At 53.3% G+C, this 16012-nt stretch overlaps 1 protein-coding gene across 1 annotated transcript in view; it reads left to right on the top strand.

Moving 5' to 3' along the window:
* The window catches only part of PLXNA1 (plexin A1), a gene marked incomplete at its 5' end in the record, with an annotated part of 64157 nt that overhangs the window by 13657 nt on the left and 34488 nt on the right, over positions 1-16012 (top strand). Inside the window, 4 exons of the mRNA XM_009079654.1 lie at positions 1310-1424; positions 6045-6245; positions 15453-15549; positions 15899-16012. The exon at positions 15899-16012 is cut by the window's right edge and continues 62 nt beyond it. Of these exons, the coding sequence (XP_009077902.1) occupies positions 1310-1424; positions 6045-6245; positions 15453-15549; positions 15899-16012 (527 nt within the window). The remainder of the gene's footprint in view (positions 1-1309; positions 1425-6044; positions 6246-15452; positions 15550-15898) is intronic.

Below are 16012 nucleotides of genomic sequence, written 5' to 3'. Positions count from 1 at the left end.
CCTGATTCCGTTGATACTTAGTGAGAGCAGGTATGAGCCTTCTAAGGAGAAAAGTAGTGCTGCTGCTTTTTTTCCCCTTCACCTTTTCTTTTTTACTTTTTTTTTTTAAACCGGGCTGATGATTTTTATTGCCTTTTAGCTTATGTGTCGGCAGCTCTCCCATATCCTCCTTGTGAGAACAGCTTGGGCTGCACAGACATGCCTGGTGCAGATGTGCCCAGTGAAGGCTCATGCACTGAACGTAGGACCTCAACTTCTATCTCTCCTCCAGGACAGCGTGGTGGGGAGGGCTCAGTCCCTTCCCTCCTCACAGGGGTGAGAACCCCAAAAGCCACCCTCTGGCTGGGGGGGTCTGTGGAATCCCCTGTGCCTGCAAACAGTGGTGCATTGTGGTGCTGGGAGGGTGTGCTTTTGGGGGCTTAGGAAGGGAACAGGCTGTGGGGATGCCGTTCATGTGAATGGTTGTGCAAGGAGAAGACTCTGTGTGTCTCCTCCTGCGTGGGACAGAGGCATCAGATTCCTGGGCTGTTTTTTTTAGTAAGAGGAATATAGAGCAGAGGATGAGGCTTCCGACATCCCTGGGTGCCTTAGTGCATCCCCTAGAAGAAACGAGGAGACGGGAGCACCCTCGATCCTTCTGCACAAAGAGCCCAGAGAGGAGGCTGGGGAGAGAGACAGAAGTGTGTTGGTCTGGAGGGTGGGGGTGGGAGCTCACAGACACATGCACGGGCCGCTGTGGAGGGCTGAGGATGAGGGGGCAGAGGGAGGGGGTCACACACAACCTATTGTGAGCAGCTGAAAGACGCTACAGTCCCGAAATGTTAATCTGACCCAACCTTTCGCCAGTTATAATTTTCCTCTCAATGAGCTTGCATTAATCTGGCCCTTTCTCCCCTGTTCCCCCGTGGAGCAGAGCCCTTGTTCTTCTGCCTTTTGCTAAAATCGCCTTTCAGTGAACCCAAATAAAGCTCCCAAAGTCTGGAACTTGGCCCCTGCTGGAGGCAGGGTCAGCCTGCCAAGCAGAGGAGGGAGCGTGGCTGCTCCAGTTGGGACACAAACCCTGCAGTGCCAGAAAGGCTGTTTCCCCTCGCCTTGCCATGGGCAAACATCTTGAGGGTTTGTGGCATGCAGGCTTGTCCCCTCCCAGCCTGCTGGTGCATGGCCCTTGCCCTATGGATGGGAGTTCTTTCCACTGAGAGATACAGGATCACCTACAGATGATGCTGCCCTGCTGAAGCATCCCAAGAAATGCTCCTGTGGACCCTGCCTTGACACTGCCCTGATGCTGGCCACTTCTCTCTCTCTGCAGCTGCCTGTCCTGTGTGAATGGCTCCTTCCCCTGCCACTGGTGCAAGTATCGCCACATCTGCACCCACAACGCTGCCGACTGCTCCTTCCTGGAGGGACGCGTCAAGCTCTCCGAGGTAAGGCGCTGTGAGCCAGTTCCCCTCTCCTGTCCCAGCCCTATCACGGCCCCCTGTCCTGTGGGGAGGGGTTGAGCAGAGAGCTAACAGCTTCAGAAACTGTTTCCACCACCTCGCCTGAGGTGCTGGGACTGCCTGAGAAGCAGTGAGGGAGGAATGGGAAGTGCTGCTGGGACTGTGTGCCGGTGGGAAGAGGCTGGGTGGCTGCAGAGAGGCAGCTTGGGAGGCTGTGTGCAGCCAAGAGCACTTTAGGCTGGATGAAAAGGAAAACAAAGGCAGAGGCGCTAAAGCATTTTCCTTTGATGTTTGTGAAGGGAGCAAGCTTGAACTGTCATTGCAGAACAACTTGTTTTCGGAGAGGGGAAGGTTGAAATCTGTAAAACAAACCGTTTTGCTGCACCTCACACCTTAGTCTCAACTGCTTTGCTAAGGAACATATTCTTTTGTGGGGGCTCATCCTGCGCAGCTTCCGTGCCACCCACTGGGGAATCCTGTCACTGTCAGGGCATCTGGAGGATATCCTGGTGTCCTCAGCCTGTGGTGGCGTTGCTGACTGCTTGGATTAGGTCTGGAGTAAGCCAGTGTGGACTCTACAGTAAATGCTGATTCAGCTCCTGAAGGGAGAGTTATGGGAAGGAGTTTCTCCTTTGTCCCTATCCTAGAAGGGGCTGCAGTTGAACTTACCTGGATTTCCTGTTGCCTATGCAGTGGACCAGCAGGAAGGGTCCTGCTGCCTGATGGGGGATTTGCTAATGTGAGAAGAGTGGAAAAAGCTGTCCTCTCCTAGCTTGTGCCCTAAAGAAATCCAGTGAGGGATCAGCCTGCCCTAGTCATCACAGAAGTCTGCTCCTGAGGTCATGCTTCCAGCCAGCCCTGGCATTGCTTCTGCAAATGCAACGCGTGGTGTCCAGACCACTGGAGCCCAGCAGCTCTCGTTTGCCCACTCCCCTCACTGAAGCCATGGGGACACTGCTGGGCTCTGCCCCCTTCCCTGCCAGGTAAGCCCTAAAGCATCTGGCTGTACCCTGCAGCAGTGTTGTCTTTGGACGCATGCAGCACTCCCACGGATCAGCAGCTCAGGAACTGGTGTCCATCCTGAGCATGGGCAGTGTCCCCCAGCAGACCTTTTGGCCACACTGGGACCTGGAGCAGTGCCTGGCTTGAGGTTTGGCATGCCTGGCTTAGCCTGTTTGCACATTGGTGTGGCCTCAGCAGTTCCCGGCAGGGATGGTGAGACTTCCTCAGACCAACCACTGCTGTGGGCTGTGTGTCCAGGCTGGGATGAGACATCCCATCCCCATCCCTGACATTCTGGTACCCAGCAGGGTGGTGTGGTGGATGGTGGGGCTTGGTGCCAGCCCATGGCACCACTGAGCAAGTTAATGGTAGACATCCAGCCCCATTCTCTCTGTGAGAGGGTTATTTTAAGCAGGATTTGATCTGTCTATGTTGCCTGGAGTGTGGTGAGCACTGCTCAGGAGGTGCAGGGACAGAGGGTAACAGCAGTGCTTAGCACTGTCTCTGCTTCTTCCCACGGGTGCTTCACCACAATTTCCTGGGCAGCAAAGCGGCTGTTTTGTAGGAAAACACAGAGTGACCCATGGCATCCTGTCCTGGGTATGTCTGGGATGTTTTCCTGGATTTTTGAGGATGGCAGGGCTGAAATAGTGCGTGGGTAGGAGCCACTAGTGATGTAAATGTGCCTGGTAACAGTGACAGCAGGAAGGATGTCCTTGCTCGCTGGCTGCAGTAACTTTAAACCCTGGACTCTGGAGATTGCTGTGGGAAGGGATGATGAAGCAGCACAGGCTGCTGTTCACTTTTTCCCACTTGTGGTGGGCAAATGGTAACTGTAGGATGGTCAATGGTCAACATTGGAGCATTCCATCCCAAAAAGTTGCTCTCCTGTGACTGGCCCTGCTGATGCAGAGCTGCTGTGGAGGGTGAAAGGCTCCTGGCTGGTGGGGACCAAGCGTGCTGGTTCAGCTTAAGCAGGTTCAGCTTGTGTTTGTTCTTCATTCCCTACCAGTGGGAATGGCTGAGGACTTTATGAGGGAACCTCAAAGCCAGGGTCAGGCCCAATCCCAGACTGCCTTAATCTCACCTCTGTCGATGGTGCAGCCTTGCAGCTGGAACTGCCAGATAAACCCAAACTGCAGCATTTGCAGTGTGACTTTAAAGCTCTTACCTCTCCAAACAAAGCTGAACACCCTTGTCATGTTCTCATCCAGATAGAAAAATGGTTTTAATAGAGAGAATCCAAGTTGTGCCATGTTTGGGAATTTGTATGTGTAGAGGTCTTGCATTTCTGCTCATTCCATCCCTTCATATATTCTGGGAGCCAGGACTCTGCTGGTGGGGGCTGTTTTTGGCAGGACACAGAGCTCTGTGGACTGTGCAGAGTGTTCCCAAGGGATGGAAGTGCTGGGCAATGCTGGAGCAAGTTGTGTCAGTGGTTGGACTTGCTCATAGGGGAAATGAGTTGTCCCTGTGCCCCCACCCCTCCGGGCACCCCAGGCGCCCACCAGCACCAGGTGCTTCCTGTTTGGGCCCAGGCTGACATTTTTGCTGGATGAGACACTTCTGCTGGCAGATGCGGAGCATGTGACGTCACAGGGGGACTGGGCTCAAACCATGAGTCAGCAGAATGAGCCCACCTGCCTGCACAAGGAGAGGGATGCACCTGTCTGCAGTGCTCCCTGGGCACCAGTGCTGCAGACAGCCATGGTGAGCCCAGCTTGCAGGGCATGGACTTATCCATCACCCTGGCAGGGCTGGCAGCAAGAATTACCAAAACATTGAGGAGGTGGGAGTGTTGGAGAGGGAGCCAGAAGCTGATCCTTGCTGAGTGTTTGTCTCCTCCATGGGGAAGGTGTGTGCCACCCATGGGGTCCCCCTGCAATGTGGAGGGGGATCAAGCAGGCAGGGACTGCTCCCTCTGGCAGCACTTCTGAGCTGGGAAGCCAGTGGGGAGCAGCAACAGTGTAGTTGCCACTACAGTGTAGGGGGACGCTGTAGAAATGGCAATGGGCCTGAGTTGTCTCCCTGCTGTGAGTCTTAAGCTGATCCTGAAAGGGAGGAACTGAAGTCCCAGTTTGCAGAAGGGCAGCCATGATATGGAGCAAGGAGGTGGCTGAGCAGTGCTGAGGGTCCCCAAACTGTCCCAGCCTTGTTGCCATCTCTGGGTTGGAGCTGATACCACTGTTTTGCTCCACTTTCATTTTTCCTAGTATGCTTTGGGGATAAATAGTCTTTACCCTTAAAAAATGTGCTTTTGGGGAATACAGACTTGAGAAGAACATGAAACCTAAGGAGTAAAACGAGTTGGTTTTTTTCTGTCAGTATTTGCTAAATGAAACAATTTCTTTTTCATTTCAAAGTTAATTAATCACACTGGCTGAGACAAAGCCTGGTGCTGTGCAAGGTTCAGCCCAGCTTGCTGTGGGGTGGCAGGAGTCAGCTCAGCAGCCTTGGTCACACATGGCTGTGGGTGACCCTGGGGCAAGAGCTGCCCCTGCAGCCATGCCGTGGCCATGGGCAGCCTTGTGAGAGCAATGGAGGGACTGCGTCCACCCTGTTCTGTTTCTGAAGCAGCTTGTTTCAGCATGTTATTTCCTCTTGATGTTATTTCAAGCCAACACTTCGAGGAGTAGCTGCCGTAGGTGTGAGACCTCTGCCCGGCTCGGCAAAGCCAGTGTGGGATTGCATCAGGCTGTTGTTGCCAAAGTGTCACCAGCCAGGGCCATGGAGCTGTTTTGCTGCCTGAGCTCATTTATTTTTGCTCTATCCCCTGTGCTTTGCAAAGAAGAGTCACCAGCTCCCTTGGAGCAGCTGGGAGCCCATGGCTATTAAAGTGGAGGACTCTGACCTCCCAATGTCTTCTTCCCTAGGGAGTGCAGGGGGCTGTCAGGGTGGTGCCAAGCCCTTTGCCTTCCTCCCCATTTAAACTCACCAGCATGCCCTGGCTGGAGGCACTGTGTGCTGGGCAGCCTGCAGCTGGGCTGATTGGGGTGACGCTGCTTCAAGCTGGTCACAGATAGAAGCAGCAGCAAAATTCACTGCAGAGCAGGTTGTCTGCTACACTGCACATTGCTATGTCAAAGAGGGAACAGATTTTTCTGTCTACTTGTGAAGGAGGGGGAATGGAGGAGGTGCCAAAGGAGAAGGGGAACAGGAGGGCCAAAAGGGTAGCTTGACAATGCATAGCACAGTGGGCATTAACTCTGAAACCTACTGACTGCAATGATGGCATTAAAGTCCGACTCATTACCAGTCATTTAGCTCAAACGCGTTGCTATCCCAGTGCCAGGTCACGGGTTCCACAGATGAATCCTCTCCTCACCTCCCACCTAAATCAATCTGAGCACTGAAGACATCATACTACTCTTCCACCAAATTTGTCTGTGCTGTTATTTTCTGTCTTAAGGGCTCTGGGCAGAGCAACCATAAGGTGCTGGTTTGGGCTTGGCTGCACATGAGGATTTACACAAGCATATACTCAGGATGGTATTTTTGCAGTGCACTGCCCAGCTTGCCAGCCAAGGAGAGGATCATGTAGGTGCTGGGGGGGAGGCTGTGCAGTGTTCCCGTCTCATCAGCTGCCTCTTGTTCCCCTTGCAGGATTGCCCCCAGATCCTGCCTTCCACCCAGATCTACATCCCTGTGGGTGTGGTGAAACCTATCACCCTGACAGCCAAGAACCTGCCCCAGCCACAGTCTGGACAGCGCAACTATGAGTGCATCTTCCACATCCCTGGCAGCACCACCCGTGTCACCGCCCTGCGCTTCAACAGCACCAGCATCCAGTGCCAGAACACCTCGGTGAGTGTGCTGCTCCCCTCATTGTGCACCTTGTCTGCAGGTTGCTTATTCCTGCCTGCCCTGGGACCATCCTGACTTGTTGCATGGCCAGGTTTGCTCTCCCGTGGGCAGGTAATGGGGGTTTCTGATGCTTGTGGGGTGACAGGTGGGCTCCCTGCCACTTCCCCCAGGTGTTTAGGGAGGCTGCCTGGGGTCATTCCAAATAGGATCAACACCAGAGCCACCAGGCTTTAGGAACACTTCCAAGGAAATTGGCTTTGGAAGGCTGAAGAAAGTTGCCTGGACCAGATCCAGCTGGCCCAGATGTGCTGGAGCCTTACCTCCCCCTTCCTTCTGCCTGCTCTTGCTTCCCCCTGACACCAAGCCATCCCACTTCACAGACGGGATAGAGTTAACACCCCTGGGTCCCACTGCACACACAGAGCCCCCACGTGCAGCTGTGCCTGCCAGTGCTGCAAGCACTTCCCTTCCTCCTCTGCAGCCCCTGTATGTCCCTGACTCCATCCCTGACTCTGACCAGCAGCTGCCTCATTCCCCTGCCTGCCTGTTTGCCCTCCATCTCATGCTCCTTGCATCACACCTGCCTCTGTGTCCTTGCTCCTTGTAGCCCTGTCACTTCAGCTCTCTCCTTCAGGCATCTCTGCCTGTTCTGCCCTCTCTGAGTGCCTTATCCCTAAGTGGGAGGGTGTTTTGTGGGCCTGAGTGAGCTGTGTGTGTGCCCCTCGCTGTGCACGAAGCCCACGAGCAAAGCCACCCTGGGTGTTAATAGTCCCCCCGGGAGCTGGTGTTGCTGAGCTCCTTGGCTGCCCGCTGGGCTCTGCACCGACCTGCCCTCATCCACATGGAGCCAGCCCCTCCCTTCTCGCTCCCATTTAATCCTTTTAAAATTTGTTTTTCATCTCTCATACTGTGAAAGCTCATTTGCAGCCTAACACCAGCGCCGATCCCTGCTCCCTTTGGTGGCACAAGTGACATTTAGAGGCCATTGAAGATAACACTGGCTCCTTCCCTCCTCCAGCGATCCTGGGGCTGTGGAGCCTTTGGGCAGGAGAAGCATCCCGAGTCCCTGCCTCTTGCCCTGGGCAGCAGTGCCGGGGGAGATTCCCATGCTGGCAGTGCCAGGGGGGTGCCATGCTGTGGGGGCTCTTTCTCTGTGACAGGCAGTTTGTGAACAGCAGAAATGCTCCCTGTCCTGAGCTGCTGGCTGGAAATGTGTGTGAGTCTGTGCTCGGCCTGAAGGTGAGTGCAGGCAGTGGCACAAAGCTCAGGCTCCAGAGAGCAGCAGGACCAAAGTGGAGTCTGCAGGGCTCTGCTGTGAGAAGCCATTAGCCAGGCAGCTTAAGCAAAGGTTTGCTGTCTTGCTGCTGTTTTCAGGAAAGAAAAGAAGTCAAGTGGAGCTGATGGGGCTGCTGGTGTTACTGCGACCTCAGTGGGGCTTTGTCATGCAGATCTGCCCCCAGACCCAGTCTGTGCCTGTCACCTGTATGGATTGATGTTAGTGCTTCAAGGGGAATGTGATAGATATGTATGCAAAGAGACGTCACAGTAGTGGGAGTCCCTTCACCAGGGTCTTGTTGCTGCTGGTAGTCAAGCTTGGCTGCTCTGTCTCCATCACACGTACGTGGGAGGTTTCTTGGGGGTCAATTGAGCCACTCCTGTCCTGGCAGAAGGCTGGTTACATCAGGGACCTCCTTTGTTGTCTGAAGGCTGTTCTGTCATGTTCTGCCATGCCTGACCCCACTGTCTGACCACCTGTGACTGGAAATGGACTGGAGGAACCATTGCCCAGTTGCAGAGCGTGGAAATGTGGTCTCTGTCCTAAGAAGTGAGTGCAGCCTGCAGGGACCCCAGCTGGGCACAGAGCTGCATCACCATCCAGGAGCCAAAACCTCATTGACCTGGGGCACAGGTCATCCATGAGGAAAGTGGATGTTGGCTTGCAGACCTTCATCCCTTGCAGTGATTTACTGGACTTCAGCTTTGCAGGGACATCTTGTGAGCTCTTGCCTGACTAGAGCCCCTTGGCCAGCCCAGCCTCCTGCCAGGTCTCCTCTGCTTGGAGCTGGCAGCTCTCTCCTGCCCAATTCTACTGTGTGGAGTTTGGCTTAGTTCATTCCAAAGCAGTTTGGGATGTGTGTGCTGCAGGATGCTTCCTCTGGGGAAGTGCTGTCGCTGCACATTGCTGACAGTGGCAGCCTGTTAGCTTCTGTGGGGTGTTGGGGAAAGGTACCTGTGCCAGAGGGGAGCCTTTCCATAACAGAGGTGGGGCTCGGAGAAGGGCTCTGAATGATTTGGACTAATTTATTTCTTCCCCAGTAAGTTTCAATTTGTCAAGCAGGAGGGAGAGTCAGAATCAGAACCCACTGCCTGTGTTTCCCAAGGGGTGTCATGCCTGCTAGGACTGGTGTCACAAGCTGCATGGCCTCTGCAGCTCTTCTCCAAAGGGAAAGGACATCGTGTGTTCCTGTCCACGCTGTGGTCCTCATGCAGAGCTGAGGTAACCAACACCTTATCCTGGGCTGACAATGGTGGAAATTTGACCTGAAAATTGACAGGGATGCCCTGAAAACAGCACAGATTGTCGGGAGAGCATGTGTGAGGTGGTGTGAGGTATGTGGGGAGCAGGTGGCAGCAACTCTGTGGGGCCATAGTCTCAGGCAGGAGATGTGGCTTTCAGGCACAGGGTGGCTACACAGACAGAAGAGGAGAGTTTTGGCTTGAAAGAAGCTGCTTTGCTTTCAGGGTCTGCTCGCCTGTTTTAACATTTGAGGGCATTGAGCCAGGCTGCATTATGGCATGGGGGATTCAGATTCACACTTCTGTGATGTTTGTCTCCTCCGCGCCTTTTTGCAGTCCATCTGGCTGGCTGATAGCGTTTCAGCCTCTGCGCTGTCACCCAGCCATGACCCACCGGCTTCTTCCGCTGTGGTTCATCCTTCGGGTTAGGATTTTGAGTCTTGTCTGGTGTGGAAGACAATGAGCGGGAAAGAACGACATCTTCCCAGCCAGCAGGTGAGGAATGGATGTCCTCTCCTGCGAAAGGCATTTAAGCACACTTTGTTTTGAGGAGTTCAGTGGGATCTAAACAAGAGGTTAATTACTCTCTGGAATTAGAGATGCTTTCCTGGATGCTGGTGAATGGAAGGGATAATAAGTCAAGCCCTTTAAAACTCTGTTGTTTAGTTACAGTGCTTGTCAAACTCCAATGACTTGTTAGCACTTTGAAGAAAGGGCATCTTGGTTAAATATTCATCAGTCCATTCATTAAGGTTTGAGTGTCAACTCTAAACATTGTTTGAAACACCCAATAGATCTCTGAGTAACTCAAGGGAGACCAGATCTTGTGTTCCCCAGCATCCTAGGGTAAAAGCCAAGCCAAAAAAACCCTTTACTGCCTGCTCACTTTGGTCTCTTTCTGCTTTTCAGAAGGAAAGCAACTCTAAAGGTTTGTCACATGTATCGTAAAGATGCAAAAAGGAAATACAAGCCTAACTAAGAAAATAAAGTTCTCTGCCAATAAACTGTTTTATTGCTAATTGGTTACTTTTAATCTTCTGGAGGCAGGCTTTGCCAGGCTTGTTTTTGCAGTGGAGGATGGAGAACGGTCACCTGTCTTAACGTGTAATGCCACTGAGCTTCATTTTCCAAACATCCCTGCCTTTGCCGGTTCTTTCCCATCTGCCATCCCTCAACAGGCTCCTCCTGATTGCTGCGAAAACGAAACAATTTTGCTGTTGAAAAGTGCCACAGTCTTGAATCTGCACCACTGCTTGTAACATTGGACTTGTTCTGATTTAGTCCTGCCCTTGGCAAAACAGCTACAAGTGTTTCTCTCTGCCAAGGGTTTGGCTTTTTCTCTCCAGAATGTTTCTCTTAAGGCTGAAATAGTCCCAGGGCTGCTCTTTCTCTTTAAATGTATAAATAGGAAGAACCCCTGATCTCCTTTCCATGAGCATTGGAGTTTGTTGTCTCAGCACTTTAAATTAAGCCTCACGCCTCAGTTATTTCCCTTTCCTTTTAACCAAAGGCCCATGTGGTGAGGAGCAGCCGTGTCACCTTCCTGGATCCCTTTTGGCTCCCTCTTTGCCAATGCCTCTGGCACAGAGAGCCCACCCATTTCTGCTGTGACTATGGAGGTTGCTGACCTCTAGCCAGATTCGTGTTGGGATTCTCAGCATGGAGTGGCTTATTCCTGTGACAAAGTGATGTGGGTGCAGAACAAGCTGGGCTGGTGGGGTGGGCACACGAGTGGTACCCAGTGTGGATGCTGAGGCCCAGCCCTAGGCGTGGATGCTGGGGAGGGAGGTAAGATTTGGTAGATTTATATTTTCTGGGTATTTTTTTTTGTTGCTGTGGAGCTTGGGTGTTGCTCTGACTTGTAGGGTCTCAGGTTCTCACTTACACCCTGCCAGATTTCAGGCAGGAGGAATCCAGGTGAAGAAGCTTGTGTGTGATGGGGGAGGAAAGGAGGAGATCCATGTGGAAAGAGCAAAAGGAGATCCAGAATCAGAGGCTGAGTGTTACTGTCAAGTTGTGCTGTTGTGCGGATGACGATATTTTACTCGGCCTAGGGTGTATTTATGGCAGAACATAAATCATACACACATGCTCTGTTCTGAGTGCTGCACACCTTCAGTATATGTATCTCTAATTAACCAGCCATGGAGAGGGAAACAGGATTGGAGCCCACAGCCCCAGCTCCGTTCGGCAACAAAGCCGTGCTCTCCATCCTAACGGTGCCTACATTTATCTTTCCTGCAGCAGTGTTTAAAGTGAAAAGGGAGTATCAGGAGAGTTTGATAGGATCCAATTAAATTCCAGCAGATAAAATAATGATGAATTGCAGTTGAGCCCTGGCGAGACGCGATGTACATTACTGCCGTCCCCATAGTGCGGGGAAGGAGTTGAGGTCATCAACTACAGAAAAATAGGACACAGCTGCAGCCCAAGCGCTTCTCCAGAAAATGCAGCCCAGGGGGATGGTGCATGTGGGAGTGAGGGGGGTTGCACAGGAAATTTGGATGTGTGGGTTTGCTCATAGAAGAGCAGCCCCAGTGCTGGTTTCCCTGGGACTGGGTTGTGCAGGTTGTGGCTGGAGTGGGATGGATGGCCTGTGGCAAGGGATGTAATGGCTGTGGGGCTGCCTTGCCTTGTCTTGGCTGGGAAGGACTAGTGTCTTGGCTAGTGAACATCCTGAAGTGCATCTCAGTGTGATCTGCCCCCAGATTTGGGCTGTTCCCTTACTGGCTGCTGCTCTGTTCTGTGTGGCTCCCTGGAGGCATCTGCGCAGAGTGCTGGATCCCTCAGGCCAAGGGAAGCTGGGCAGCTCTCAGTGCCCATTGCTGCTAGCTGGTGGGTGGGTGAGCAGTGGGCTTGCTATAACCAAAAGTAGGACCTTCAGGGAGATGAAACCCACAGCTCTCACAGTGTGCAGGGCTTGTGGCATCCTCCATGTGGGGACAGGTTGGGCGTGAGAATTGGAGGTGTGAGAAGTACTCAAGGTTGTTGGTTGTTACTTGGGAAGATGCCTGAGATAAGTTTTGGTGGAAGAGCCTTGAGAAAGGCTTAGTGAGGAATCCTCTTGCCTGAACCACATCTCTGCAAAAGGAGACCTTGCTGAGAAGAGCTGTATCCAGGTCTGTGGAGCTGAAGCGTCCTCTGTCATCTTTTCCACATTTGCCTTGTAAGCTCTTCCAGAGAGGGACAGAGAGGCTGGATGGGTTAGGTAAGGAGCCAGGCAGCTCACATCTCAGTTGCTGACTCACTTGATGACATCTTTTCTCCCATCCCCTGCTGTGGATTGTGCTGCATGAGAACACTTCTCTTTTGGATGCTGTTGGTTTGCTCTCAGGGCTGTGCCTGTTGGTTTTTGCTCCCAGAACAATCATCCCTTTCCCATAACTCGTCTTTGTGGCAGCTGCCCAGCCAAAACAAAACATCCTTTGACACAGCTGGGGGGTTCTGGGCACCTTTGTAGAGTGAAAGATGGTCTGATAAGCAGGTAGGTGCATCCCCCCACTCACACCCATCCTGGCCTCTTTTCCTGCTGCTCATCCCAGATCGCTGCTGGCCGCTGGGATTGATTAACTGGGAAGTTAATAACAGTTAAGTGTTTAATGGATGTTTAGCACCATGTTAGCTTGAAGCAGGGAGAAGCCAGCATGATGGAACCTGCTGGCTGTCTGTGGGCTCTTGTCTGAATCCCATGGGATGGACAGACTGGGAAGCACCCCCCTGCCTGATTCCCACCAGTTATGGGGCCTTCATGGATGGAAAGTGGCTGCTGCTGTGCTCAGCTGCTGTGGCCTGGATGCTGCTGCCTCCCCAGCTGTGCCTGTGGGTGGAGAGCACACCTTCATGCCTGCACTACAGCAAGAGAAGCTGCAAGGAGGCCTTTGGAAAACATCCTTCAAAATAAAAGATGATTTGGAAATTAGAGTGGGATCTGATGGATCTCCGTGTCCCAGGAGGCTGAGCCTGGAGCTCCTGTGGCCGCAGCTCCTGCCCACGTGCAGCTAAGTCATGACTCCAGCTCCAGCATCCTACAGGGAGCAGCAATAGCATCCAAGCCACGGGCCCACTGCTGCCTCTGCAGGGCAGGTGAGAGGCTGCTGACAGACACTGAGGACACATTTTTCATTGATATCCATGTTCCCTTGGTGATCCCATGCTGTGAATGTCAGCCAAGGTGATGACTCCTGCTTTGCCAGTTCTCTTCACACAGTCCCGTGCTCCTGCTGTTCCCCGCTGTCCACTCCAGCTCCAAGCAGCAGCAAATTCAGCATCCTTTCTCGGAGGGACACAGCCCATGTGTAATTGCCCTGTTGCTGTCTTGGGAGTGGTGTCTGAAGAGTTAATGCTTTTCCTCCCTCTTCCCCTATTCTCCTTCCTCCAACCCACCTCCCAGAAGAACTAATTTCCAAAAGCAGCCGGGGCAGAGAGATGCAAATAAGTGTTTTGGACAGCTGCAGGCTGGATGCCTTCCCGAGATGCCAGGGCCCCAAATGAGACATGTCAGAGTACAAATTGAAAATGCCAATTTCACTTACGCTGCCACGTGGCTCGTCACAGCTAAATTCTGCTCCGGCGCCACCACCACCCTCCCCAGCATGTGCTCCTTCCTGCTGCCAGGGAATGGTCTCTGCTCACTGCTGCAGGTCTGGCTGGCTCCTTGTCGTGGTCCTGTTGAAGGTGTCCTTGCTTGGGGATAGGATCAAGGAAGGTAAATGGATCTGGTCTCCTAGTCCAGTTTAGGTTTCATTTCCCAGGCCTGGTGACAGGAATGTTGCCGAGAGGCTCTGGTGGTAGATTATGTGTGATGGAGATGTGGTGAATGTCCTCTGAGCAAACACGGTGAGAGGTGCCATGTCTGAGAGGCTGAGCAGTGGGGGGCTCTGATTGTAGAGGAGAGATGGTGGTGGAGCTGTTGGGTTTGCAGATGGTGTTATGCATGACAGCTGCTGCATAAGGCCAATCAGCAGCAGACTTCCACCCTGGGAAGGGCTGCCTGTTGGGGTCTTCCACTCTGCTTTTGGGTGAGTGGGGGGGTGGCTCCTGGACAAAGGTTTCCTTACCAAAAGCTGTAATGGAGGACCAGGCTTAGCTTCTCATTTGCACCCTGTAGGGCTGAGGGAGGGATGTGTTGCTGTAGCCAAGTCTCACATTGGGCGTGTGCCCCATTTTGGTCTCATGTGTGATGCTAGACTGGTGATGCTGCCTGGTTGGGAGAAATTCAGCATGGAAGGGACCAGCTTTGATGGTCATGTGAGAAGGACCCAAGCATCCATTGCTTTTCCCAGCCACCTGGGCACACTGACTTCCTTTGTGGGCCATGTCCCTGTCTCCTGTGGGGAGGGGTCAAGCAGAGCAGACCCACTGGAGTTGTCCTGGGTCTCTGTGGGGCAGCAGCTGGGGCAGTGCTGGAGGAGATGTTGAGGCCACATCCTCCTGGTATGACACCAGGGCTTTGGAAGGCAACACTGGTGCTGGCTGGAGGTAGTGGCAGGGCTGTGGCTAGCCCGTGGCCGAGTGAACTGCTGCCGGCGCATCCGCTGCTCCCTAACAAACTCCAGCAACCCATGAATCATTCATTTAATCTCTCCTGACACGCCTGTCATTTTCTCAGGCGAGGAGCGGGGAATCTCTTGCCGAAGGAGGTCATTAGCTGTCAGGGATGGTTCCAACTGCCTTCCTGCCTCTGTATCGATTAAACCTCTCTGTCTGCATGCAGGGGCTTTGCAGGGAATGCTGATGGGGCTGCTGGGACTGGGACTCAGGTGTGAAGTCAGGGGAGAGGGGTCTGGGTGGGGAGGGGGCAGTGGCCAGGCTGGAAGTAGCAATGGAGGTGGGTATGCCTGGACAGCAGCAGGTGCTGGGGCCTGAGTTTGGGGTCACCCTGGAGCTGCAGGGCACAATTCCCTGGTGTCACCTCTGTGCATGGAAGCTCAGGGGATCAGGGTGGTGGTGCCAGCCCTGAAATGGAGTGCAGCTGACGTCTGAGCACAGTGTGGGGCTGGGAGTGGGGCAACTAGGTGTGGAGTGTGGAGGGGAGAGGTTCTGTCTTCTGAGATCTTTCTGAGGGCTGATGTGGCACTAGTGTGATGCTTGGTCCCACTAACAACCATGTGGCCACAGCTTTATGTCATTGTGTTATGGGCAATGAGGCTGGAGAGGCCTGTGAGGGACATCCTTCCACTGGCTATTGGGGGTGACTCTATGGAATTCACTCCTGTGATGTGCCCAGCCTGTTCTGTCCAAGCTTCACTAGTGATGGCCATAATCCTAAACATGCAACTGAGCATCCCTGTAGTGGGGAGGATATGGGGGAGGTCTCAAGTGCCTGTCAGGGAGGGGTACATCTGTGCCTCAGAGTCACCATCTGTTTCCTCCTCTCCCAGCAGCAGCTTCAGACCTTTGAGTTAATAGGGTTTGGGTCTATTTAGAAATCCTCTGTTTTGCTGCTTTATCTTTTTTGCCAGTCCAGCCCACTGGTTTCATATGCTGTGTCTGATGATTTGACCAGTGGCTATCAGACCTGTTTGTTCCTAGCCAGCAAGTCCTAACCAGGCTCTCATCCCTCTCCTCTGGGCTGATGGGATTGTATCCCATGTATCGCATGTAATGGGATTGTACACCTCTCTGTGCTCCTCTGGGGGCATTTTGCCTCAATGATCAATGGGCTCTGCCTCATTCTGTCCCCTTCTGCAGTATTTCTATGAAGGGAATGACATCAGTGACCTGCCAGTCAACTTGTCCGTGGTCTGGAATGGGAACTTCGTCATTGACAACCCCCAGAACATCCAGGGTGAGTGAGGGATGGGAACCAGGGTGAGAAAGCAGTCTGGTGCTGCCCCAGCCCACCTCTCTCCCCTGCTCACCCAGTTTGCACCAGTGCCAGTTTGCACCAGTGCCTTGTGGGAGAGAGCAAAGTTGACAGGTTTCTAAACAAGAGGCTTTTCTCCAAAAAGCTTTGGGAGAGAGTCCAAAGCTCTGCTTTGGTGTTGAGTCCCAGGTGCTGGTGCCTCCTGTCCATGGGGCTTTGTGCCCCTGGGAGCTGGTGGGAGGGGTTGAGAGTGGGTGCCCTTCTCCTCAAATCCCTTTGCCCATAGACTGGGCTGCCCATGCTGACTCCAACACTCCTCTTGCCATTGCAGCCCACCTCTACAAGTGCTCGGCCCTGCGGGAGAGCTGCGGTCTGTGCCTCAAGGCTGACCCACGCTTCGAGTGCGGCTGGTGCGTGTCGGAGAGGCGCTGCTCGCTGCGGCAGC

Source organism: Acanthisitta chloris, unplaced genomic scaffold, assembly GCF_000695815.1.
Source record: "Acanthisitta chloris isolate BGI_N310 unplaced genomic scaffold, ASM69581v1 scaffold2800, whole genome shotgun sequence".
In the NCBI taxonomy this organism is placed as follows: domain Eukaryota; kingdom Metazoa; phylum Chordata; class Aves; order Passeriformes; family Acanthisittidae; genus Acanthisitta; species Acanthisitta chloris.
The sequence above is the reverse complement of the archived record's forward strand: the minus strand, read 5'-3'. Positions and strand labels throughout refer to the sequence as shown.